The sequence below is a fragment of the Gopherus evgoodei genome, chromosome 3 (genome assembly GCF_007399415.2).
Source record: "Gopherus evgoodei ecotype Sinaloan lineage chromosome 3, rGopEvg1_v1.p, whole genome shotgun sequence".
NCBI classification, from domain to species: Eukaryota; Metazoa; Chordata; order Testudines; family Testudinidae; genus Gopherus; species Gopherus evgoodei.
The window spans coordinates 101,269,795-101,297,284 of NC_044324.1; the positions used below are offsets into that span (position 1 = coordinate 101,269,795).

At 44.0% G+C, this 27,490-nt stretch overlaps 1 protein-coding gene across 7 annotated transcripts in view; it reads right to left on the reverse strand.

The window, feature by feature from the left end:
• Positions 1-27,490, reverse strand: part of FAM184A (family with sequence similarity 184 member A) — a 186,664-nt gene that overhangs the window by 64,807 nt on the left and 94,367 nt on the right. For all 7 annotated transcript variants that reach the window (XR_003999579.1, XM_030556200.1, XM_030556202.1 and 4 more), the window contains exons 7-9: positions 23,422-23,583; positions 21,401-21,522; positions 21,055-21,205 (exon numbers count right to left, since the gene is read on the reverse strand). Coding sequence is in view for 6 of the 7 variants with exons in the window: in XM_030556200.1 (XP_030412060.1) it covers positions 21,055-21,205; positions 21,401-21,522; positions 23,422-23,583 (435 nt within the window). In the remaining variant the exon portion in view is untranslated. The remainder of the gene's footprint in view (positions 1-21,054; positions 21,206-21,400; positions 21,523-23,421; positions 23,584-27,490) is intronic.

A 27,490-nucleotide genomic window follows, 5' to 3' on the forward strand; every position in this document is an offset into this window, starting at 1 on the left:
GACAGGCAGCCGTGCTGCCCAGCTGGAGCCAGCCACGCCACCGTGAAGCACAGAATACCAGGTCAGGCCACGGCTCTGCAGCTGCGCTGCTGCCCAGCGCATTGCACTGGTGGCGCAGTGAGCTGAGGCTGTGGGGGAGGAGGAACAGCAGGTGGGGGGGGGGGCTAGCCTTCCGAGCCAGAAGCTCAGGAGCCGGGAAGGAGGGTCCTGTGGGCCGTAGTTTGCCCACCTCTGATCTACAGTCTCTTGTGCTTTCTCTCAAGTAAAAGGTAACTGTGTTTTAGACTCCTATGCAAAGGATGTCCGCGTGCCTATTTGCTTTCACTATTGTATGCAACTGAAGATTAATTTGTGAACCTTCAGAGCTCACAAGGTGGAGTTCTGGGAAGGGTGTGCATAAGTTATGGGGGAATCTGAGAGGGAAGGCAGTTGGACCATGAGGTCTCAGATCTCAGAAGGAGGAGTTAGAGTGAAGTCTAGAGACCTCAAGCCATGGGGAGCATCTGGACTCTGTAGGCATAAGGCACATGGAGATTCAGGGTTTGGATCCCCTCACAACAGTCTGGTGAGTGTCCAAGAGAGGGGAGCTCTACCATAACTGTGACACAAGGAATGTAGGTCATACGTACTGGAACAAGGAATGTAGCTTGTACCTACAGAATTAGGAGCTATCCTGGAAAGCAGTGACTCTGAAAAGGATTTAGGAGTCATAGTGAACAATCAATTGACAATGAGCTCCCAGCAAGAGACTGTAGTAAAAAAGGCTAATGCGATCCTTGGATGTATAAACAAGGGAGTAATGAGTAGGAGTATGGAGGTGATTTTACAGCCTGTATTACAGCTTTGACAAGATCAATACTGAAACACTGCATTCAGTTTTGTCGTCCACATTTTAAAAAGAATGTGGGAAAACTGGAGACGGTGAAGAGAAAAGCCATAAAAAGACTTGAGGACTGGAAAAAATGCCTTACAGTGAGAGACTGAAGGAACTCAATCTGTTTAGTTTATCAAAAAGAAGATTAGTAAATGTCAGGATTATGGTATATAAGTACCTACATTGGGAGAAAGAAACATTTACTTAAAGGGCTTTTTAACCTACCAGGAAAAGGGATAACAAGAACCAACCACATGGATTCCTTCACCAAATAGTTGAAGAACCAACAATAGGGGATGCCATTTTAGATTTGGTTTTGGTGAGTAGTGAGGACCTCATAGAAGAAATGGTTGTAGGGGACAACCTTGGTTTGAGTGATCATGAGCTAATTCAGTTGAAACTAGATGGAAGAATAAACAAAAATAGATCTGGGACTAGGGTTTTTGATTTCAAAAGGGCTAACTTTAAAAAATTAAGGAAATTAGTTAGGGAAGTGGATTGGACTGAAGAATTTGTGGATCTAAAGGTGGAGGACGCCTGGAATTATTTCAGGTCAAAGTTGCAGAAACTATCAGAAGCCTGTATCCCAAAAAAGGGGAAAAAAACCATAGGCAGGAGTTGTAGACCGAGCTGGATGAGCAAGCATCTCAGAGAGGTGATTAAGAGAAAGCAGAAAGCCTACAAGGAATGGAAGATGGGAGGGGTTAGCAAGGAAAGCTACCTTATTGAGGTCAGAACATGTAGGGATAAAGTGAGAAAGGCCAAAAGCCATGTAGAGTTGGACCTTGCAAATGGAATTAAACCCAATAGTAACAGGTTCTATAGCCATATAAATAAGAAGAAAACAAAGAAAGAAGAAGTGGGACTGCTAAACACTGAGAATGGAGTGGAGGTTAAGGATAATCTAGGCATGGTTCAACACCTAAATAAATACTTTGCTTCAGTTTTTAATTAGGCTAATGAAGTGCTATGGGGTAGTGGCAGGGTGGCTAATGACAATGAGGATATGGAGGTATAAATTACCACATCTGAGATGGAAGTCAAACTCTATGAGTTTAAGGGGACTAAATTGGGGAGCCTGGATAATCCCCATCCAAGAATATCAAAAGAACTGGCACATGAAATTGCAAGCCGACTAGCAAGGATTTTTAATGAATCTGTAGACTCAGGATGGGGGTAGGGTGTCATACCCTATGACTGGAGAATTGCTAATATAGTACCTATTTTTAAGAATGGGGGAAAAAGTGATCCAGGAAACTACAGGTCTATTAGTTTGACTTCAGTTGTATGCAAGGTCTCGGAACAAATTTTGAAAGAGAAAGTAAAGGACATAGAGGTAAACAGTAATTGGGATAAAACACAACATAGTTTGACAAAAGGTAGATCGTGCTAGACCAACTTGCTCTCCTTCTTTGAGAAGATAACTGATCATTTAGATAAAGGAAATGCAGATGAGCTAATCTATCTGGATTTCAGTAACGCATTTGATAGTTTCACATGGGAAATTATTAGTTAAATTGGAGAAGATGGGGATTAATATGAGAATTGAAAGGTGGATAAGGAACTGGTTACAGGGAAGACTACAATAGGGCATACTGAATGGTGAACTGTCAGGCTGGAGGGAGGTTACTGATGGAGTTCCTCAGGGATCTGTCTTGGAAATGTTAGGGATCCCGCCCCCCAACCCTTTAGGCCTGAGCAAAAGTTATAAAGCAACCACTAAGCTTGCAGGCCTAAGGCCTATTAAGCACAGCTATAAAGCAACAGCTAAGCTTGTTTATCCTGTACAAAGGGCATACATGTGGTCAGGGCCCTAACTAAGAGGAACTAGAATTGGATAAAGGGGAACCAGGAGATCTGTTAAGTTACAACAGCTGAGCCTGCTGTCAGGACTACAGAAAAGGTGTTAGAACGGTCAAACCGCAGACTTGACTGGCAAAGACAATAACAGGAAAAGCCATAGATGGAAAACTGGGGTTTTGCCATAGATGGAGAATTAATTGGTCAGCTTGCTTGTTATCAACATTATATTCCAAATAAGGCAAATAACATGTGTAACCAGCATGCTACATTTTGCGGTTTTAACCTTTATAAGCATGGTAAAATTTGTAAAAAGCAGAGCAGCCTGCCTCTTGCGTGGGGTCTATGCTGTCTCTCCCTGCATATAAGCTTGTATGAAATAAAGGTGCCTCAGGCTGTCTGATCTAAAATCAACCATGTGGTCCATTTTCCACAACAGGAACAATCTTATTTAACATTTTTATTATCAATATTGGCACAAAAAGTGGGAGTGTGCTAATAAACTTTGCAGATGACACAAAGTTGGGAGGTATAGCCAATATGGAGGAGGACTGGAATATCATGCAAGATAATTCCTTGTAAACTGGAGTAATAGAAATGGGATGAAGTTTAAAAGTGCAAAGTGAAAGGTCATGTATTTAGGGATTAATAACAAGAATTTTTGCTATAAGATGAGGATGTATCAGTTGGAAGCAATAGAGAAGGAAAAAGACCTGGGCATATTGGCTGATCACAAGATGACTATGAGCCATCAATGTGATGTGGCCATGAAAAAGGTTAACGGAGTCCTAGGATACATCAGCAGAATTATTTCCAATAGAGACAGGGAAGTGTTAGTACTGTTATACAAGGCACTGGTGAGACCTCAACTGGAATACTGTGTGCAGTTGTGGTCTCCCATGTTTAAGAAAGATGAATTCAAACTGGAATAGGTGCAGAGAAGGGCTACAAGAATGATCCAAGGAATAGAAAACCAATTTATGAGAGAAGAGTCAAAGAGCTTGGCTTGTTTAGCTTAACTAAAAGAAGGCAGAGGGGAGATATGATTGTTCTCTATAAATACATCAGAGGGATAAATACCAGGGTGGGAGAGGAGTTATTTACATTAAGTGCCAATGTGGATACAAGAACAAATGGATATAAATTGACCATCAACAAGTTAGGTTTGAAATTAGGCAAAGGTTTCTAACCATCAGAGGAGTGAAGTTCTGGAACAGACTTCTAAGGGGAGCGGTGAGGACAAAAAAGGGAGAGCAGCGGAGGGAAAAAACCTAACTGGCTTCAAGATGGAGGGGGTGGTATGATGAGACTGCCTACAATGGCATGTAGCCCATCGGCAAATGCCAGTAGCAAAAATCCCCAACAGCTGGAAATGGGACACTAAATGGGGAAGACTCTGAGTTACTATAGAGAATTCTTTCCTAGGTATCTGCCTGGTAGGTCTTGCCCACATGCTCAGGTCTAACTGATCGCCATATTTGGGGTAGGAAAGAAATTTTCTCCCGGGTCAGATTGGCAGAGACCCTGGGGATTTTTCACCATCCCCTGCAGCATAGGGCACAGGTCACTTGCAATTTGAATTAGTGTAAATGGTGAATTCTCTGTAACTTGAAGTCTTTAAACCATGATTTGAAGACTTAAGTATTTCAGCCACAGGTTAGGGGTCTATTTCAGGGGTGGGTGGGTGAGGTTCTGTGGCCTGCAATGTGAAGGAGGTCAGACCAGATGATCACAATGATCCCTTCTAACCTTAGTCTGTGAGCCTACCAAACTGTATCATATGTGGTGTATTTTATTCATTCCTACTATATTTCTTTTAATATTTCTTGTACCTTTTATGTTATGGTGAGGCTAAAAATCTAAATTACAAAAGGTGAATGTCACAACTGTAATGTTTGGCAGCAGAACAGCGTAGGACTTCAAGAGAGAATGAAAACAAGCTGGAACAAGCATTACTATCATTTCACTGGCACATCTGTTTGATAAATAGCGAAGGCAGACGAGTCAGCATGAGCTGACTGGTGTATATGAAAAGCATAAATACCCACCACAACAAAATGGGAGAAATTAAAGGAGCATCTTACCCATAAATTTAAGTTCTTCCCAAACTATAGGTTTATGCAATACAAAAACAGAAAGTAGAGAGTATTTTCCTGTTTCCTCAGTTGAACAAACCTTTCCAGTAGTAAAATAAGAAAGAAAAATAGTGAGAACTAGTTTTAAAAACCAAAGAAACTTATGGTTTCTGAATTCTCTCTCAGTATTTTTATGGGGAAAACTCACCTGGATTGGTATAGGTGTACACTGCAGAACTAACAAGAAAGACGTCTTCATTCTGCTACGTTCACCAGATACCATTACAGACAGCAGAGATAAGAAGAGACTCCTCATCAAGGAACAGACCACTCATCCATCTAGTCCAAAACCCTGTATCTGATAGTAACCTATATTTGATGCTTTAGGAATTGTCAAACTTTTAAAGGGCTTGGTCAGTTGTACAGCACATTCTCACGAGGAAAATATTTTAGTCTTGTCCGAGATCTATTGCATACATAATAATATTAAATAAAAGACACTGATGGCAATAACTTTATGCTGTGAAGCATTACAATTGATAATACCATATAATTCTTAAACATTGCTAGTGTAAATACATATTATCCTCTATCCACTTTTAACAGAGCCAAACTTTTTATTCACTTTGACTGTTGTCAAAAAGCTTCACATAGCTATCTAAAACAATGCTTAAATCTTTCTCCCAAGGTTACAGATAATTCAGAACTCATCAGTAAGTAGAAGTAATTTAATTTAAACTTTTCAATGTGTTCTACCTTATCTTTTTCTACAATGACTCTCCTACGTTATCACATTGAACAATCAAATTTATTAGATCCTTCCGGAATTTCTTGCAGTATTATTTACTCTTGAAAAGGCTATCAGCTCACTTCTATATTAAATTAAAGGTTCTGGTTACCACCTATAAACCCCTGGTTACCATAGACTACCTCTCATATGCCTCGCTATGTTAACTGAGGGCTGGTCAAGAGCTGTATTTATAGCCCATCCTGAAGAAACTCAAGAAGAGGTTTTATATTGGGAGAGGAGAATCTGATGCATCATTCATAAAGTCAAAATGTCCAAATTGCTGCATTAATGGATTTCTTATGAGAAAAAAGCAGGATGTCTTTAACTATCACTAAATCTTAGTTATTTACTATGTTTTCAGAGTGTTAAATATAAGAAATGAGAAATCAGACGGGCAACTGTTTCCTGATTTAGAAGGCTGAGAATTTGTGGAAGTTACAGTAGAACCAAAATTCACATCTAAGTGAAGTCTGAAAACCATAGCTTCCATAGGCAGATGGGAGCCAATAGTATTCCTCTTGTGCTATTTTCTTTTTTTCAGGAGTGGAATGGGCATATAGGTGTATAAAATACCTGGGACCAGTTAGAGCATATATTGCCCCTACTTCTGTATACTTTTGGTCTTACGAAAACTAAACTCTCTTTTTTTTTTCTCTTGGCTCTTAAGGCAAAATAATTCACTGAAACAATTTTGAATCTTTGAGTTATCATCTTCTATGCCTATGCATGCAGGCTCCATTTCCTACGGTATGTATCTTCCCTATTGAATCGGTATGCAATGTTTGTCTTTTCTTTGATGTGAAAAGCATGAACACACCAGACATGATTTTCTGGCAGATAAGAAGTGTGTGTGTCTTCCTGTGATGAGCAGTGGTACTAGTTCCCACCTTTTAATTCAGGTACATCATTGTGTATTGTTGGTAAAGATTTGAACAATGCTTGTAGTGTACTGTCATTTAGAAATGCAATGAGGTGAGCTGGATCACTGCTTCTTCTTTGTTCCTGCCTGGAAAAGACGGTCACTCACCTTTGTAACTGTTGTTCTTCGAGATGTGTTGCTCATATCCATTCCAGTTAGGTGTGCGCGCCGCGCGTGCACGTTCGTAGGAAGACTTTTACCCTAGCACCTCCAGTGGGCCGGCATGTCGCCCCTTAGAGTGGCGCCGGCATGGCGCTCGATATATACTCCTGCCGGCCCACCCGCTCCTCAGTTCCTTCTTGCCGGCTACTCCGACAGTGGGGAAGGAGGGCAGGTGTGGAATGGATATGAGCAACACATCTCGAAGAACAACAGTTACAAAGGTGAGTAACCGTCTTTTCTTCTTCTTCGAGTGATTGCTCATATCCATTCCAGTTAGGTGAATCCCAAGCCTTACCTAGGGGTGGGGTCGGAGTGAGAAGTCGCGGCATGGAGCACTGCAGAGCCGAAGGCCACGTCATCTCTGGACTGCTGGACCAAGGCATAATGGGAAGCGAAGGTATGGACGGAGGACCAGGTCGCCGCCCTACAGATATCCTGGATGGGCACGTGGGCGAGGAAGGCCATCGATGATGCTTGCGCCCTGGTGGAGTGCGCAGTAACATGGCCCGTAGGGATGTGGGCCAAGTCATAACAGGTCCTGATACAGGACGTCACCCACGAGGAGATCCTCTGTGAGGAAATGGGTAGCCCTTTGATTCGGTCTGCTACCGCCACAAAAAGCTGGGGGGATTTGCGGAACGGTTTGGTCCTTTCCACATAAAATGCGAGTGCCTGGCGGACATCAAGCGAGTGGAGCTGTTGCTCCCTGCGGGACGAATGGGGCTTTGGGAAAAAGACGGGGAGAAAGATCTCCTGGTTGACATGAAAGGCTGAGACCACCTTGGGGAGAAAGGCAGGGTGTGGCCTCAGCTGCACCTTGTCTTTATGGAAGACCGTATATGGGGGATCTACCGTGAGGGCCCGGAGTTCCGACACCCGTCTGGTTGAGGCGATGGCCACCAGGAAGGAAGTCTTCCAGGAGAGACAGAGCAGGGAGCAAGTTGCTAACAGCTCAAATGGCAGGCCCATGAGCCGAGTCAGAACCAGGTTGAGATCCCAGGTAGGGGCAGGGGGTCGAACCTGGGGGTAGAGACGTTCTAATCCTTTTAGGAATCTGGTCACCATAGGGTGAGAGAAAACCGAACGGCCATCTCCCCCCCGGGTGAAAGGTGGAGATAGCTGCCAGGTGAACCCGAAGGGACGATATCGCCAGGCCCTGCTGCTTGAGGGACCAGATGTAATCTAGAATATTGACGATAGAGACCTCAGCAGGGAGGAAACCCCTCTACGAGCATCAACAGGAGAAACGCTTCCACTTGGCCGAGTACGTCGCTCTAGTGGAAGGTTTCCTGCTGCTCAGGAGTACTTGACGTACTGGGGTAGAGCACCGTAGCTCAGACCTGGTCAGCCACGCAGGAGCCACGCCTTGAGGTGCAGAGACTGGAGGTCCGGGTTACGGAGCCTGCCGTGGTCCTGGGTGATCAGGTCCAGGTGAAGGGGCAGGGGGACTGGGTCGGCTAGAGACAGGTCCAGCAACATCGGATACCAATGTTGCCTGGGCCACGCTGGAGCTATCATAATCAAGCGGGCCCTGTCCCTGCGCACTTTCAGAAGGACCTTGTGGATGAGAAGGAACGGAGGGAATGCGTAGAACAGGTGCGTCGTCCACGGAAAAAAAAGACATCCGCTACCAACCCTGGTTCCCGGCCTTGAAAGGAGCAGAACATCTGGCATTTCCTGTTCCCTCCGGACGCGAAGAGGTCCATCCGGGGACAACTCCACTTCTGGAAGAGTGAGTGGGCGACGTCCGGGCGAAGGGACCATTCGTGCGAAAGGAAGGATCTGCTCAGAAGGTCCGCCAGCGTGTTCCATACTCTGGGAAGAAAGGATGCCATGAGGTGAATAGAGTCGGCTATACAAAAGTCCCAGAGCCTCCTGACATAGGGGAGAGGATCTCGTGCCACCCTGCTTGTTGATATAGAACATGGTCGTCGTGTTGTCGGTCAATACCAAGACACAGCGACCTTGAAGCTGATGGGAGAACGTTTGGCAAGCAAGGCGGACCGCTCTCAACTCCCATATGTTGATGTGGAGGGCCACCTTCTGAGGAGACCACTGGCCCTGTGTCCTCAGGGTTCCGAGGTGGGCCCCACAACCCAGGTCTGAGGCATCCGTTGTTATGGACACCGAGGGCTGGGGCGGAAGAAACGGGAGCCCCGCACACACCACGGACTGGTCTAGCCACCACTGCAGGGAATCCAATACCTCCCGGGGGACGGTGATAACTACGTCCAGCAGATGCCTGGCCGGACGGTATTGGCTGAATAAGTCAGGACTGGAGGGGCCTCATGCGAAGCAGCGCATAATCCGTAACGAAGGTGCAGGCCGCCATGTGGCCTAAGAGGGTTAGGCACGTCCTTATAGAGGTCAAGGGAGCAGCCTGTAGACGCCGAATGATGGCCGACAGCGTCTGAAACCTGGACAGCGGCAGAACGGCCCTGGCCAAGGTGGAGTCCAGAATGGCTCCAATGAACTCTATCCTCTGTGTGGGAAGCAGAGTGGACTTGCCCACGTTGAGGATAAGGCCTAAATCTCCAAAGAGTCTGCTGACCGTGTGGACATAGTTGAGGATCTGCGACTCTGATGTGCCTCGAATCAGCCAGTCGTCGAGGTAGGGGAATACGTGTATGCGACTGCGTCGAAGATGGGCGACGACGACAGCCATGCATTTCGTGAATACCCTCGGGACCGTGGAGAGGCCAAACGGGAGGACCGCAAATTGATAATGGTGGCGGTCGATCACGAACCGAAGGAAACGTCTGTGTTGCGGGAAAATGGCTATATGAAAATAAGCGTCCTACATGTCGAGGGAGACATACCAGTCTCCAGGATCCAGAGATGGGATAATGGTCCCCAAGGATACCATGCAGAATTTCAACTTCACCACATATCTGTTGAGTTCCCGCAGGTCTAGGATGGGTCTGAGGCCTCCCTTGGCTTTGGGGATCAGAAAGTAGCGGGAATAAAACCCTTTGCCCTTTTTGTTCTCTGGAACCGCCTCTATGGCTCCTTTGTCGAGAAGCGTCCACATCTCCTGAAGGAGGATTTGCTCGTGAGAGGGGTCCATGAAGAGGGATGAGGGTGGGGGGCAGGAGGGAGGGTGCGAAATAAATTGTAGACGGTATCCCGTTTGCACTGTGCGTAAGACCCATCGGTCGGATGTTATTTGGGTCCACGCCAGGAGGAAGAACGAAAGACGGTTGGAAAACGGAGGGGACGGATCCATGGAGGAAACTGGTACAGCGTCCTCGGGCGCACCTTCAAAACGAAGGTTTTGGGCCTGATGAGGCTTTAGAGGAGTTCTGATTCTGCCCCCCTTGGTTGCCCGATTGTCTGTGCCGGCCATTCCTGCTTCGGCACCTGCTAAAGTCTTGACGCTGGCGGGGCGGGGGATAGGGCCAGCGCTGCTGCTGCTGAGGCCGGAAGGGCCTGCGCTGTGTCCCGGGAGTGTGCATCTCTAGTGAGCGCATGATGACCCTATTGTCTTTCAGGCTTTTCAGCTTGGGGTCAGTCTTCTCTGAAAACAGGCCCTGACCTTCAAACGGAAGATCCTGGATGGTGTATTGGAGCTCCGGAGGAAGGCCAGAAACCTGTAGCCAGGAGATGCGGCGCATGGTAACTCCAGAAGCCAGAGTTCTGGCGGCCGAGTCTACTGCATCCAAGGATGCCTGCAATGAAGTTCTCGCGACCTTCTTGCCTTCATCAAGAATAGCAGCGAATTCTTGACGCGCATCCTGAGGCAACAACTCCTTGAACTTATCCGCCGCTACCCAGGAGTTATAGGCATAGCGGCTAAGGAGTGCCCTGGAGTTGGAGGGCGCCCGCTGAGTAGACCTTCCGGCCTAGCAGGTCCATGCGCCTCACCTCTTTGGACTTCGGTGCTGGGGCCTGCTGCCTGTGGCGCTCCCTCTCGTTCACAGACTGCACGATGAGGGACCACGGGGGCGGTTGGACATGCAGATACTCATACCCTTTGGTTCCACCCCGCGTGCAGCAGGAGGGATGGAAGCCGGTGACTGCCAGATGGTATTGGCATTGGCTTGAATAGTCCTAATGAAGGGAAGGGCGACTCTGGTGGGAGCATCCACTGAGAGACTGCTCACCACAGGATCTTCGATTTCTGAGACCACTTCAGCCTGCAAGTTCATGTTTTGCGCTACACGCCTGAGGAGGTCCTGGTGCGCCCTGAGGTCGAGTGGGGGAGGACTGGAGGATGACGTTCCCACCACTGCCTCATCGGGGGAGGATGATGAGACCCCCGGTAGGAGTGGGTCCAGGGGGGGCTCCGTCTGTACCAATGCCTCTGATCCCGGAGGGAGCTCAGGGTCCTGCTGGTTAGACCGGTCTTCCCCCGTTGGAGAAGGGGGAGGGTGAGACAACGAGGTCTCCGGAGCCCGGCGCTCAGATGTCGCTGGTCGCGGTGGAATGAGCTGAGAGCCCTGGGCCTGATGGTACGCCCAGGGCGTCCAGAAGCCCCACTGTTGCGGTCCCTGTTCCTGCGGGGGGGGGGGGGTGTCTTGGAAGAGGGCAGCAGGCCTGTCCGCGTCCAGAGCGTACATGCTGTGTGCCTGCGATGGGACAGACGGCTGCCGGGACGAACATGGTGGGGCCGAACGGGGCTGATAGGGCTCCCTTGGCCTCGACGTCGAAGACCTCCTCGGTGCCGGGGACCGGTACCGGGAATCGTACCGGTGCCGGGATCGGGACCGGGACCTGCCACCGGCGCGGTGCCGGGAGGTCGACCGCGACGGGGACCTGCCACCGGCACAGTGCCGGGAGGTCGACCCGGGTGCTGACCGCCGAGGAGAACGGCTTCTCAAGTCTCGCTGCTGGTAGTGGCGACTCGATCCAGACCAGTGCCGGGAGTAGCGAGACCGCCTGGAAGATGACTGGCGCCGCGAGTACGACCGGTACCGCCGTGGGGAGCGGTGCCGGGACTGCGAGCGGCGCCTGGAGCGAGAACGACCACGGTGCCGGGACCTCGATGGGGATCGGTGCCAGCTGGGCGAGTCCGGAGACGGCGCTCGCATGGTCGCAGGCTTGCCTCTAGATAGAACCCGCACCAGAGGCACCGGGGGTTGAGGCAGCGTGGGCTCCGTCAGAGCAATTAGGTCCCGCGCCGAAGCGAATGTCTCGGGTGTCGAAGGGACCAACAGCTCAACCCCGGATCTTATAGGGGAGCTATGAGGGACCGGACTCGATGGACCTCCGGGGCCCGGAGTCGACGGAATCCCTGGTGGCGGAGCCGTGGCAGAGGTAGATGCCGGGCGCCCTGCTTGAGTCTGTGAGGTTGGAGTGGCAGATGTCGAGGGCCTTGCATCGAGTCCTGGGGTGTCTTTCTGGAGCCGGCACGGTCCGGTGCCGGAGCGGAGCCGGCGCTCTGCGTCGGGGCCACAGGGTTAAGTGCCGCTTCCATCAGGAGAGTCCTTAACCTCTGGTCTCTCTCCTTCTTTGTCCTAGGCTTAAAAGCCTTGCAGATGCGGCACTTATCTGAAATGTGCGATTCCCCCAGGCACTTCAAACAGGCGTCGTGGGGATCGCTCGTTGGCATTGGCTTCTTGCAGGCCGAGCACTGTTTGAACCCCAGCAAACCAGGCATGGGCCCGGTGCCGGGTGCGGGAAAGGGCTAAAGCCCAAGCCCGCTAACTAAGTATATACAGTTATGCACTAAAAGTTAACAATAACGAGAAGTCCAACTACCATTACAACTATCTACAACTATGAGAACAATGAAACAAAGGAGAGCTAGGGACGTGGAGGACAGCTATGCCACGCTCCACAGTTCCAACGACCGACACGGTGGTAAGAAGGAACTGAGGAGCAGGTGGGCCGGCAGGGGTATATATCGAGCGCCATGCCGGCACCACTCTAGGGGGCGACCTGCCGGCCCACTGGAGGTGCTAGGGTAAAAGTCTTCCGACAAATGTGCACGCACAGCGTGCACACCTAACTGGAATGGATATGAGCAATCACTCGAAGAAGAACCAAACATACTGTGACATTTGGGATTTCAAATGTGCTCCCCATCCATGCAGACTGGTATTATTTATTACTAGCATCCTTTCTGGTTCTGACATAGGATAGTCCATTAGAGTCTGTAGGTGTCATAACATTTCTTCCCAGATCTGGACCTTAGCGTCCAAAATATGGGTGTTAGCATAAAAACCTCCAAGCTTAGTTACCAGCTTGGACCTGGTATTTGCTGCCACCAGCTAGGAATTATACAGTGCCTAGCTCACTGTGGTCTCCCCAAAACCTTCCCTGGGGGACCCCCAGACTCAGATGCCATGAGTTTTACAACAAAGGGAAATATCCCCCTCCCCTTGTTTCCTTGTTACTTCCTCCCAGGCTCCCCTCCCTGGACAACCCTAGGAGATTCCCTGCTTCCAGCCCTGGAAACACAAGTACCGAGAGATCTAATCTCTCTCCCCCTCACCCAGAGGGTATGCAAAGTCAGGCTTAGTAAATCTAACACAAAGAGATTTTTCCCCCCACCAATTCCCTGGTGAGCTGCAGACTCAATTCTCTGGAGTCCCCACTAAAGAAAAACTCCAACAGGTCTTAAAAAGAAAGCTTTATATAAAAAGAATGAAAAAGGACATTAAAAGGATCTCTGTATCAAAGTGACAATATGCAGGGTCAATTGCTTAAAGGAAAAAAATGAATAAACAGCCTTATCCAAAAAGAATACAATTTAAAACATTCCAGCAACTACACACATGTAAATACAAAAAAAACCAATATAAACCTATTGTCTTACTATCCTTGTACTTACAACTTGGAAACAGAAGATTAGAAAGCCTGGAGATAGAAAAATCACTCTCAGAGCCGAGAGGGCACAGACACAAGACAAAGAACAAAGAACTCACACCCAAAACTTCCCTCCACCCAGATTTGAAAAAATCTTGTTTCCTGATTGGTCCTCTGGTCAGGTGTTTCAGGTTACTGATGTTAACCCTTTACAGGTAAAAGAACATTAACCCTTAGCTATCTGTTTATGACAGTAGGGATCAAATTACAGAGTCTGGAACACTCTGATGCTTAATTTGGCAGAGATTGATGGTTGCGAGAGGATGTGAAATCTCTCTAGTGTCTGCAGGTTTGAAAGGCTGGGTGGGCCATTAGATAAAATACCAGCCTGAGATTGAGGAAATATAGGTTCCATTCCTTGCTCAACCACTAACCTGCTAGAAGACCTTAAGAAAGTCATTTTACCTCTCTGTGATTTATCTGTCTGGTATATTTAAATCTTTGTAGCAAGGGGTGTTTCTTACTACATGTCTGTACAGCGCCTAGCACAATGGTGCTCCGATATTGGTTGGAGCCTCTATTATTATTATTATTTTAATTATTATTATTAATTACTGCAATAATAGCTGAAGTGTCGAAGTGGATCCACTGTATGTTTTCTGATTACGATTTAGCATGTTGGTGCTAGCAGATATATCATACCTGCAATCTTCCTCCAGCTCTCTTCTGAGATTAAGATACAGGCCTGGTCTACACTACGCGTTTAAACCGATTTTAGTAGCATTAAACCAATTTAACACTGCAGCCGTCCACACAAGGAGGCCCTTTATATCGATATAAAGGGCTCTTTAAATCAGTTTCTGTACTCCTCCCCGACGAGAGGAGTAGCGCTGAAATCGGTATAACCGTATCAGATTAGGGTTAGTGTGGCTGCAAATCGACGGGATTGGCCTCCGGCCAGTATCCCACAGTGCACCATTGTGACTGCTCTGGACAGCAATCCGAACTCGGATGCACTGGCCAGGTAAACAGGAAAAGCCCCGTGAACTTTTGAATTTCATTTCCTGTTTGCCCACCGTGGAGCTCTGATCAGCACGGGCGGCAATCCAGTCCCAAATCCAAAAAGAGCTCCAGCATGGGCCGTACGGAAGATACTGGATCTGATCGCTCTATGGGGAGACAAATCTGTTCTATCACAGCTCCATTACAGAAGACGAAATGAGAAAGCATTTGAAAAAATCTCCAGGCTATGATAGACAGAGGCCACAGCACAGTGCTGTGTGACAAGCGTAACGGAAAGCCAAAGAATCAAATGGACGCTCATGGAGGGAAGGAGGGGGAACTGAGGACTCCAGCTATCTCACAGTCCCCGCAGTCTCCGAAAAGCATTTACATTCTTGGCTGAGCTCCCAATGCCTGTAGGGTCAAACACATTGTCCGGGGTGTTTCAGGGTATATATCGTCAATTTACCCCCCCTCTCCCACCCTGTGAAAGAAAAGGGAAAAAAATCGTTTCTTGATTTTTTTATGTCAGCCTATGTCTACTGCATGCTGCTGGTAGATGCGGTGCTGCGGCAAAGAATAGCAGCATCCTCTCCCCTTCCCTCCCCTCCCCGGTGGCAGACGGTACAATATGACTGCTATCCATCGTCATCATCAGCCCGTGAGTGACAAAAGGCAAAACGGGCTCCATGGTTGCCATGCTATGGCGTCTGCCAGGGCAATCCAGGGAAAAAGGGCGCGAAATGATTGTCTGCTGTTGCCTTCACGGAGGAAGGAATGAGTGACGACATTTACCCAGAATCACCTGCGACACAGTTTGCACCATCATGCATTGGGATCTCAACCCAGAATTTCAATGGGCGGGGGAGACTGTGAGAACTATGGGATAGCTACGGGATAGCTACCCACAGTGCAATGCTCCGGAAATCGACGCTAGCCTCGGTACATGGACATACACCGCCGAATTAATGTTCTTAGTGTGGCCGTGTGCATTCGACTTTATACAATTTGTTATACAAAATTGTTTTATGTAAAATTGGAATAATACTGTAGTGTAGACATACCCATAGTCTTTGGTTGAGTTGAGTTTGACCCTCAGATGTTACATCCTTTGAGCTGAGATCAGGACACTCTTTTCTTTGTTTATCACAAATCCTTTTTTCTGTAGGAAAGCTATTCACTTTGCCTGTATCCTGGATTGCTTACTACCCCGAGGGAGACCTAATTAGTGAGTTGCCCAGGAACAGGTAAACTTAGATTCTCTCTTCTCAAAAGGCCACAACCAAAACCAGTAAAACCATGGTAATAACCCTCAGCAAGGTCAATAGATCAAAAGGAAGGGTCCTGTACTAGAAGTACCTCTTGTGATATTGAAAGTATAGCTAGTTGCAAAGTATAGATATCCAGACATAGATGTGGAAATACATCTCCTTCAGGTCTACAGATGACAGAAAATACTAAAGGGATAGGATTGCTATTATCAAAGTTAAGCTATACATCCTGAGCTTTGATTTTCAGGCTTTGAGATTGAAAACAGCTCAACAGGTTCATCCAAAAATCAAAGTTCAGTACGGAGACCACTGAGCCTAATTCTCATGTACATTAAGGATATGTCTAACACTATGAAATTAGATTGATTTTATAGAAGTCGATATTTAGAAATCGATTTTATACAGTCAATTGCGTATATCTATACGACGTGCATTAAGTCGGCGGAGTACATCCTCACTACTATGGCTAGCATCGACTTACAGAATGGTGCACTGTGAGTAGCTAGACCACCATTCCTGCAGTCTCCGACGCCCATTGGAACCCCAATGCCTGATGGAGCAAAAACATTTTTGTGGGTGGCTTTGGGTACATGTCGTCAGTCGCCCCTCCCTCCATGAAAGCAATGCAGACAATCGTTTTGGGCCTTTTTTCCTAGGTTACCTCAGCACAACCAACATTCCCATTGTTATTGCTGCTTGCTGTGTGCTCCATAATATCTGTGAGAGTAAGGGGAAGACGTTTATGGTGGGGTGGGAGGTTGGGGCAAAGCACCTGGCGTCTGATTTTGAGCACCCAGATACCAGGGCAATTAGAAGAGCACAGCAAGGCGTGCTGCACATCAGGGAGGCTTTGAAAATCAGTTTCGTGACTGGCCAGGCTTTGGTGTGACAGTTGTATGTTTCTCCTTGATGCAAACCCACCCCTTTTGTTGATTTTAATTCCCTGTAAGCCAACCATCCCTCCTTTGAAATAAAGTAACTATTGTTTTGAAACCATGCATTCTTTCTTTATTAATTAAAAAAAAGAGAGAGAGGTAACAGACAAGGTAGCCTGGGTGGGGTGGGGGAGGAGGGAAGGATAAGGCCACATTGCTTATTGAAGCCACACTAAAAATCAAACTGTTTGAATGACAGCCTTCTGTGGCTTGGGCCATCCTCTGGAGTGGAGTGTCTGGGTGCCCGGAGCCTCCCCACCCTGCGTTCTTGGGCGTCTGGGTGAGGAGGCTGTGGAACATGGGGAGGAGAGGAGGCAGTTATACAGTGGATGCAGCAGGGGTCTGTGCTCTTGTTGGCTTTCCTGCAACTTCAACAGACACTTCATCGTGTCCGTTTGCTCCCCCATTAGCCTCAGCATTGTGCCCTGCCTCCGTTCTTCACACTCACGTAATTCTTTCCTCGCCTCTGCCACTGAATACCTCCATGAATTACGCTGTGCCCTATCACTGCAGGAGAACTGCATGAGCTCGGAAAACATGTCATCGGGAGTGCGTTTTTTTCGCCTTCCAATCTGTGATAACCTCAGGAATGGAGATAAAGGAAGTGTAGAAACATTTTACGTTCTATGACTCTGGGGGACTGCATGGTCACCTGTGCTGCTGAATTCGCCACACTGACCAAACAGGAAATGAAATTCAAAAGTTCCTGGGGCTTTTCCTGTGTACCTGGCTAGTGTATCGGAGCTGAAAGTGCTGTCCAGAGCGGTCTCAATGGAGCACTCTGGGATAGCTCCTGGAGGCCAATACCATTGATTTGCATTTGCACTACCACAAATTTGACCCAGCAAAGTAAATTTTTGCACTACTCTCCTCGTTGGGGAGGAGTATAGAAATTAGTTTTAAGAGCCCTTTAGGTCGACAGAACAGGGTTGGTTGTGTGGACAGATTCATTTTAAAATCGACCTAACGCAGCTAAATTTGACCTAGTCCCGCAGTGTCGACCAAGCCTAAGGCTCCTTCAAACCATTCTAGCAGTGTGAAGGGACTTTATATCCTCCTTAAAAACCCATTTACACTCCTCAGTGGTAAATGTTAAGGGACCTGACTGTCATTACCATCTATAAAAACAGCCTTATCATTTCCAAGCAGGGAATTGCAGTACACAATTGAGGTAGGACGAAGCAAAATGGCTATGACCCAAACCTTTGCTCAAACAAACAACTTTTTTTCTTGAAGACCAGAAACCAAAGCCTGCCTCTCATTAAAAACCCACCATAAACAACAGATTCAGAAAAGTGTACAGATCTCATTTCATGTTATTTTTTATTACAAATATCTGCACTGTGAAAAAACAAAAGAAATAGTACTTTTCAAATCACTTAATAAAAATACTATAGTGTAATCTCTTTATCATGAAAACTGAACTTACAAACATAAAATTATGTACCAAAAATACCTGCATTCAAAAATAAAACATTGTAAAACTTTAGAGCCTACAAGTCCACTCAGTCCTACTTCTTGTTCAGCCAATCACTAAGAGAAACAACAGCAAAGAATCCTGTGGCACCTTATAGACTAACAGACGTTTTGGAGCATGAGCTTTCGTGGGTGAATATCTGCAAATTTGACACCATCAGCTCAGGATTGAACAAAGACTGTAAATGGCTTGCCAATTACAGAACCAGTTTCTCCTCTCTTGGTTTTCACACCTCAACTGCTAGAACAGGGCCTCATCCTCCCTGACTGAACTGACCTCGTTATCTCTAGCTTGCTTGCTAGCACACATATATATACCTGCCCCTGGATATTTCCATTACATGCATCTGAGGAAGTGGGTATTCACCCACGAAAGCTCATGCTCCAAAACGTCTGTTAGTCTATAAGGTGCCACAGGATTCTTTGCTGCTTTTACAGATCCAGACTAACACGGCTACCCTCTGATACTAAGAGAAACAAGTTTGTTTACATTTGCAGGAAATAATGCTGCTCGCTTCTTGTTTACAATGTCACCCGAAAGTGAGAACAGTGGTTTGCATGGCATTGTTGTAGCCGGCGGCGCAAGATATTTATGTGCCAAACGTGCTAAAGATTCATGTCCCTTCATGCTTCAACCACCATTCCAAAGGACATGCGGCCATGCTGATGACCGGTTCTGCTCAATAACGCTCCAAAGCAGTGCGGACCAATGCATGTTCATTTTCATCATCTGAGTAAGATGCCACCAGCAGAAGGCTGATTTTCTTTTTTGGTGGTTTGGGTTCTGTAGTTTTTGCATCAGAGTGTTGCTCTTTTAAGGCTTCTGAAAGCATGCTCCACACCTCATCCCTCTCAGATTTTGGAAGGCACTTCAGATTCTTAAACCTTGGGTTGAATACTGTAGCTATCTTTAGAAATCTTACATTGGTACCTTCTTTGTATTTTGTCAAATCTGCAGTGAAAGTGTTCTTAAATCAGACAACATGTTCTGGGTCATCATCTGAGACTACCATAACACAAAATATATGGCAGAATGCAAGTAAAACCATGGAACAAGAGACATACAATTTTCTTCCAAGGAGGTCAGTCACAAATTTAATTAACACCTATTTTTAAAAAACAACAAGTGTTATCGGCATGGAAGCATGTCCTCTGGAATGCTGGTCGAAGCATGAAGAGGCATATGAATGTTTAGCATATCTGGCACGTAAATACCATGCAATGCCGGTTACAAAAGTGCCATGTGAAACTTTTTTCTTTCAGGTGACATTGTAAATAAGCAGCGGGCAGCATCATCTCAGGTAAAAAGAAACAAAATTGTTTACATTAGCAATTGCATGAACAAGAAGTGGGACTGAGTGGACTTGTAAGCTCTAAAGTTTTACATTGCTTTGTTATGGAGTGCAGTTACGTAACAAAAAAAAATCTACATTTGTAAGTTGCACTTTCATGATAAAGAGATTGTGCTACAGTACTTGTACTAGGGGAATTGAAAAATACTATTTCTTTTGTTTGTCATTTTTACAGTACAAATATTTGTAATCAAAAGTAATATAAATTGAGCACTGTACACTTTGTATTCTGTGTTGTAACTGAAATCAATATATTTAAAAATGTAGAAAAGCATCCAAAAATATGTAATAAATTTTAATTGGTACTATATCAGTTAACACTCCGATTAAAACGGCGATTCCTCATGATTAATTTTTTTAATCACAATAATTTTTTTAGTTAATTGCATGAGTTAACTGTGATTTAATTGACAGCCCTAATTACAACACATCTTGTTAAGTATCTTAAACATAATGAAGTATTTTTTAACACAAATAAAAAACCCACACAAAGTTTAACATGTTTTGGCTGATGTACCACTTTTTAAATTGAGCTCCTTTTGGGAATGTAACTAAGAATGTGACACTTACAAGCTGAAAAAATGGGAATAAATGAGCCTTCGAAAATAATACTACTCAAAATGAGAATGAACTAAAAAATGAGAAACAAAAGTCCTTGATTACATCAAAGCTGTAAAAAAATAATTTAGATCAAGATGTTCAGAAGCCTCCAACTTTATGGGCACAAATGATAGCATTTACAAACTTAACTTTCCTACAGTATATAAAATCAGGTAATTAGATGGGGAAATACTAACATACGCACCCAAAATTAATTGCGAGCACAAAACTGCACACTTAAGTTTTTGAGCTCTCAAAGTTGAAGCCATAGCTGAAGCAGTCACAATACAGGCACAAAAATAACATGTGTTTATTAAATCATTTCCAAAAAGCTATTCCTTTCTGTCATTAAAATTATGTTTGTCCTTCTCTTTTCCTTATTTTTCATCCAATACTGGTATTGCAAGAAAGTATAAAACAAAGAATGTGTGTGAATGATTTAACAGGGGGAAAGCACTGTATTATAGTAAATATTAGCATGAATACACACAGTAGCTGCGATTAAAAAGCCAGCATTTACAAAGATTACCACACAGTAGCAGCTGAGATTACTATAGTTTCCCCCGTATATTTAGGGCAGGAGATAGCTGTAGTAAATGTGCGGTGATACTGATAATTGGAGAATTTTGACTTTTTTAATGGTTTCTACTGTACCATCAATGTAAACATGTATGATACCTCCAAATAATTACAAAACTAAGTAAGCAATATAACATACATAAATACCTACAACAAGAAACATTAATCGGTAGAGCGCCAGAAATCCAGAGCGTGGATAAGAATACCAAAGAAATGAAAACAGTTTCTTCATGTTCAGTAACACAAGGAAAAAGAGTATACTCTTTCTCATCATTTTAATGACTAAGAAAAAATTTCTCATTAATCAGTATTGTTATTTTTGAGTAATCTGTAATGAGTTACCATCATCCAAATTATGCCTAGAAACAAGTTTTATACTGCTTTCATACAATTAGTCAGTAGTAAACCATCAGCAGCCTAAATCCAAATTATAACATTCCTCTGATACTGAACTAGCCATTCTAGTTACCTGGTCTAAAAGATCTTCCACTTTTTTTTGCCATCCATCCCTGGCAGCATTTTTTTCACGTTCTTTCAGTTGCAAGAGCTGAGTCATGGCTGCCTTTTTATCCTCTTCATGCTGAAGCCTCAACTCTTCACGAAGTTTACTACATTCCTGTCTGAAAGCAAAAGTAACATAACTAAAACACGATCTAGCCTTTCATAAAAATAAAAATTAAGAAGCATTTATTGAGAAATGAATTTGAAACGCATATATAATTACAAAAATCTTTGCTGTACATTGCATTAATAATGACTTGTTGCATTTAATGCATGCTTTTCTTTCCTATTTAAAACAAAGAAAACACACTTGCCGAAGATTTTCTGTCCATTTTATTTCTAGGTCACGAGCCATTCTGTCAACTTTCATCTTCTCCTCTTCCCTCATGGCAGAAATCTTTGCTTCATGCTGCTGTCTCTCCTGTTCTAGTTCCCCCTGAAAATATAAACTTTATAAGAGACTCACCAGCTGCAATAAAAATGTTTTAACAGAAATCTTTCTCTGAATCAAAATAAAATTCCTGCCAGTGTATACAACTGGAATTGACATTTTTGGTCATTAAACACTTGTTTCAGGTGCCTTATTTTAACATGGTTAAAGTATAAAATAATTAATAAAATAATTAAAAAATCTGACTCCTAATGAAGATGGTTTTCGTTGTTATTTTCAGTTCCACAAATATTTGATCTGAATCATGCTTCTGTTGTTACATTTCTGACAAAAATATTTTTTTTAATTTAGTACTTATTTGAAATTTTTCAAGGAATTATTTACGCAAGTAATGTTTCTTTGTATGTATCATATGTGTATGTATCATATGTGAGCAGTTGGCTGCAATTATTCAGCACTTGAAATTCAAAATTTGAGCTCTTTTGATCAGATACAAACTTCATATGGTATGTTTTTCTGTTCCTTGCCTGGCAAGGCATAATTATAATAATCAAGATTTGTGGTGGACACTTGTAATGAGGAATTCAAAATTCATTTTCTGTGAACATTCTGAAATATTTACTTAAACTTCATCAGTAAACATTCCTGCCAGCAGCATTTGCTTTACTTATGAAAAGCCAACACACAAAGCACATGGAGAGTATCGGCAGTTTTTTTTTTATTTAATGAATATTCATGGCACATTTTTTGCAGTATTCGCTCTTCTCTAACCAATACATTCTAAAACCTGCTGAGACAATTGTAGTACTAACCATTCCTTAAATGTGAACATTTAAATTTCAGATGCTTATTCTTTCTGAATGCACAGTGGTTATCTGAAAGTTACAAGTTGGAACAAAAAAGATGTTAGTACTAAACTAGCAACCTGTACATTGGATCTTTTAATCTTATACATTGGGCCCTGGCAAAGACAAGCATTTTACTAAATAGGGGATGGGATTATTCACATTTAAAGTTAAGCATCTGCCTACATGATTTTCTCTGTAAAGGATATTTTCCATAGCAACCATGTATGACATCACAAATAGGGAATTATGATTTTAGATAGGGAATAAACAACAAAACCAAATAAATGCTGAAAATGCTGTTTTCCTTTTCAATAAAAATTAGTGGAAAGAAAATATGACAGTACACAATAAGGAAATTGGTCTCTAAATAGCCTACATTTCTGTGATGCCTCAGTAGGTTTTTATAAGGAAATTAACTGAAGGGGCAAGGAGTCTTTTCACATACATACGCGCACACATAATTTAAGATGCAAATCCTATAGCAAATTTAGTTCACAAGACAACAAAAAAAATTACATGTTTATATTACAGACTAACTCAGAGATTTACCAAACATTATAACTGTTTTTTTCTTGAATTCAGTTTCAAGAGAAGGAATATTCCTAACACCTTTTTTCACTCTACAATAATTGTGAACCTTTGCACATATGCTTGCTGAAACTTTCTTACTCAGTCTTTTACAGATATTTTCCACTTTTAAAAAGAAAACTTTAAAAAAGGACATGTCAATTAAATGTTCATTATTTCATTGTCTGAGTGCACATGAAGTGAAAATCGACAAGAGTTAAACACAAAATTCTAGCTCCAATACAGCTACTCAGAGTTGTTTACAGTACTATTTCAATTAGCTAGAGAAAGATGTATTTGTAGCAACACTCAGTTAATAACAGAAAGGACCCCTTAAAATATTCATATCTAATTTTTATGTCTTAGGACTTGAAATGGAAAACAAAAAAAGAAAATCAACTTTTTTTTAATAGGGCTATATGAAGCCACTTGTTTAATATATACGTTATATCAGGTCTTGACATTTAAAAAACAGTCAGAAAACACTAATTGTGTTTTAAATCATTTGCTTTCCCCATCATGTGGTTACCTCAACATTATACAATGAATCCGTGGTCTCTCTCAGCCTTGCTCTGGTTAACTCTAGTTCTTTTTGGAGTATTTCCTGGGTTTCCTGAAGACTGGAGATGTGTCCTTCTGCAGTACCAAGGCCCTGTTCACTTTTTCTTACTAGGTCTTGTAGACGACACAACTACAATATAAAGAAATACAATATATTCATAATTATTACTAATGGCAACCAAACAAAATCAGCCTCATATCTTTCACTTTCAGGATACATCTACACAAGCATAAAAGACCCATCACATGGCAAAAGCTGGCCCAGGTCAGCTGACTCAGGCTGGCAGGACTCAGGCTGGGGGCTAAAAAAAATCAGTGTGCAGACATTTGGGTTCAGGCTGGAGATCAGGATCCAGGATCCTCCTCCCTTGCAGGGTCTTGGAGCTCGGGCTTCAGCCTGGGCCTGAGCATCTATGCAGCGATTTTTCAACCCTGGAGTCAGAGCCCCACAAGCCAGGGCCAGGCACGAGTTTTTGATCCCTATGTATACATAGCCTAAGGGTTTTACTTTAGTGAATACTATTCTCTTCCTTGTAAATCAGATTTTCTCTTTAATATGACTATTTTCATGTACTGACAGGCAGAATTCCTCCTACATATTTAAATTTACAATATTTGTATGATTAACTGAATACCTTTAAAGGAAAAGGTATCCAAACCTACACATTGAAACATTTTGTGAGGAATTTTACAGAATACAAATAGAAAAGGCTCATGTTAGAGTGTTCTGGGGGTCAAACTGTCAGGGTGGCACCCAGACAAGCAGTAAGAGTCCAAGAAGTAGTGGTGCTCTGAAATGGGGTGTGGAATTTAGGGACTGAACTAGGGATACATAGCAAAGAATTGAGGTAAGAACATACGAAAAATGGGTTGGCCGTTGGTATTGCCTGGGCCACTTTGCACCTGCAATCTGTTTCTGCCTGTCCCCAACTCTCATTTTGACCAAATATGGTCTTGTTCTCTGGGTGCTAGCTCATTCCTTCCCTCTCCTCCCCCATTTCACTGTTGCTAGACTCCCTGTCCTCCTTCTCACTGTGAAAGCATAGCAGGTGCTGTTCTACTCCTCTTGAGCCTGGTCTCACTTTTTGTAAGCAAGGTGTCATAGTTCAATGCTGTTGTATTAAGGAAGTTAAGGCAAAAAAGACTGAACTGAAAACATGACACCAAGGTGATCCCTGGGACCTGGTAGCTTTAGACAGCAGAGTGAGAGAACAGCACAGGTCACATTGGCCCAATGATAGGTGCAACAACGAGGGCGGGGCAGGGGGGAAGGATTAGCAGGTGAAGTACTCAGGAGAGTCCCCGCAGAAGCAGCAACAATCATGAGCGGGGGCAGCAGGGAACAGGTGAAATATCAATGGGACTTTCATCCTCTGTCAAAAGGCTAGCAAAGACAGAGGGGAAGGGTGAAACTTGGTTGTGGCCCCAGGGTCTGAGCAGAAGCTGAGTGGAAGGTTGGGGAACAGGAGAATCACCAAGCGGAACTTAAGCTACAGCAAAAAGAGCAGCCAAAGGAATAAAAGTGATGGAAGACTGAGTGAACCGCTCAGAAAAGCCCCTGACCAAGCAACAGACACAGAGAATTCCACCCCCTTACGTCACGTATTTTAACCATTAATCAGGGCACATTTTAATACCAAAAAATCTAACACACTACAAGAATGTTATATTAAATTCATTTGAAAAAAACTTCAAATTGTTAGAAGTTAAGAAATTAAAGAGAAAAGGATCTAATGGTGACCTTAAGAATTCCTCCATTTCAAGTATACAGTACGAAATACAGCAACTTCTCACTTAAAGTCATCCCGGTTAATGTTGTTTCGTAGTTACGTTGTTGATCAATTAGGGAACATGCTCGTTTAAAGTTGTGTAATGCTCCTTTCTAACGTAGTTTGGCAGCTGCCTGCTATGTCTACTGCTTGCAGGAAGAGCAGCCCGCTGCAGCTAGCTGGTGGGGACTTGGAACCAGGGTGGACCAGCAGCCCCCTAGCAGCTCCCCGCTCCCCTAAGTTCCCTGTGCAGCAGCTGCCTGCAGTTCAGCTGTGTCCCTCCCCCCACTGCCATGTGCTGCTCCTGCCCTCTGCCTTGGAGCTGCTCCTCGAGACTCCTGCTTGCTGTGCTGGGGGGGAGGGGAGGAAGAGGGGGGCTGATGTCAGGGTGTCCCCCTCCCCCCTGCTCCTGAACCCCACTTACCCCATCTTCCATAGAGCAGGGCTCAGGACCAAGGAAGCTTGCAGCAGCTGTGGTCTCAGCAAGCTGATCTAATTAACAAGGCAGTGTACTTAACGGAAATGTGCATATCTCCCTCCATTCCTGCTGCCTTGCAGAGTGAGAGAGTTAACCCTTGAGGGCTCAGCCAATTGCTAGTTCATCATTTAGCAGTAAGGGAAATATCCCACCCTCTGATTCCTCTACCTCAACCAAACTTCACAATCATCATCACTGTGTACCAGTATTAAATTGTTTGTTTAAAACGTGTGTGTGTGTGGGTGAGAGAGAGAGAGAGAGAGCCCCCTCATTTATATTAATTCTTATGGGGAAACTGGATTCACTTAACATTGTTTCACCTAAAGTCACATATTTCAGGAACATAACGACAACATTAAGTGAGGAGTTACTGCATGCAATCGTTAACCCTGAGCAATGTGACATAGTAGTCCACAAATATTTATTTTACAAATATGAGTAAACTTGGCTTCAATATTTGGGGCACAGAATTAAGATATATATTTACATGTTATTGGTATTTTTCCTCAACATTAAAGAGGAAAAGATGATCAGTTATTAGTAATTTGTTTTCTGGACTTCCATATCCTATCTAGGTTTTTCTCATAAATTTTGATACCCACGCAGTAGTATCAATGAAAAGAAGGCACCTCAGCTCCTCCTGTTCTGGGTCTCTCTTTGCTTCTTAGTCTCTTGGTTTCCTTAGTTGTTATTTTTATTAAAAATGTATTAGAAATTGAAACAAATGAAAAACTAAAAGCCAGCTGAGTCCAAGAATGCTAGGAATAATGATGTGTAGTTGCAGCCATGTAAATTAACAATCCCCCAACCCAAACACACCTTCCAAGATCCATAGATCCTACATATGCCTATCAAACCTGTGGTATACTTCATCCAGTGCACTAAATGCCCCAAAAACTATGTGAGTGAAACCAGACAATCACTACGATCTCAAATGAACTCACACAATAAAATGACAAGACAAAAAAACCTTATTCACCTATGAGTGAACACACTTCATAAAGTGACCTATCAGTTCGCACCCTCAAAGGAATCCTGCTCAACTCTTTCAAAAGACGAGTCTGGGGGCTAGCCATATTCATTACTCTGCTAGACACCAAAAATCATGGACTGAACAGAAACACTGTATTTATGGCTTATTACAACAATCTATAACCTCCTCTTTTTGTCCTATGACTGCAGAGGTATTAATAGGCACTCTATCTGGAATAGTTGATTACAACACATACTTAACTACATATGCTAAACAATCTGTCCCAGTATCACAGCAAAATGAAAGGTGGAAGTTTCTTTCTCATACCTGTACAAGTACTCTCTGTGGCTCAAAAGCTTGTTTTTCTCACCAACAGAAGTTGGTCCAGTAAAAGATATTTCCTCACCCACCTTGTCTCAGGAACAATAAAAACACTGTTGAATTAGTTAGCTGGAAAAAAGTGTTAATCAAAATCAGAATGATGAGTGATGATGTATTAACTAAACAGAGTTTTGTCTAATTCACAACTGGATAGAAATCTCGAAGGAAACCTAGATGTCACAGGAGATTGTACTTTTGATTCATTAGGAGACGATTTTTCATCTGAGGCAATAACAAACCAATGATCAAGCATAGTGATAAAGATGTTACTGAAAGTGCCTGTAATCTTTTGAAAATAATGTAAAACCGAAGCCCTGAATACTAGTTGTCCTTACAAAATCCCAAAACAATTTTTGCAACAAGCACAGCATTAACCTTGGCATCCTAGAGAAATTTCAATCTGAATAATTAAATTTTGCTTACTGTAGTTTCAATA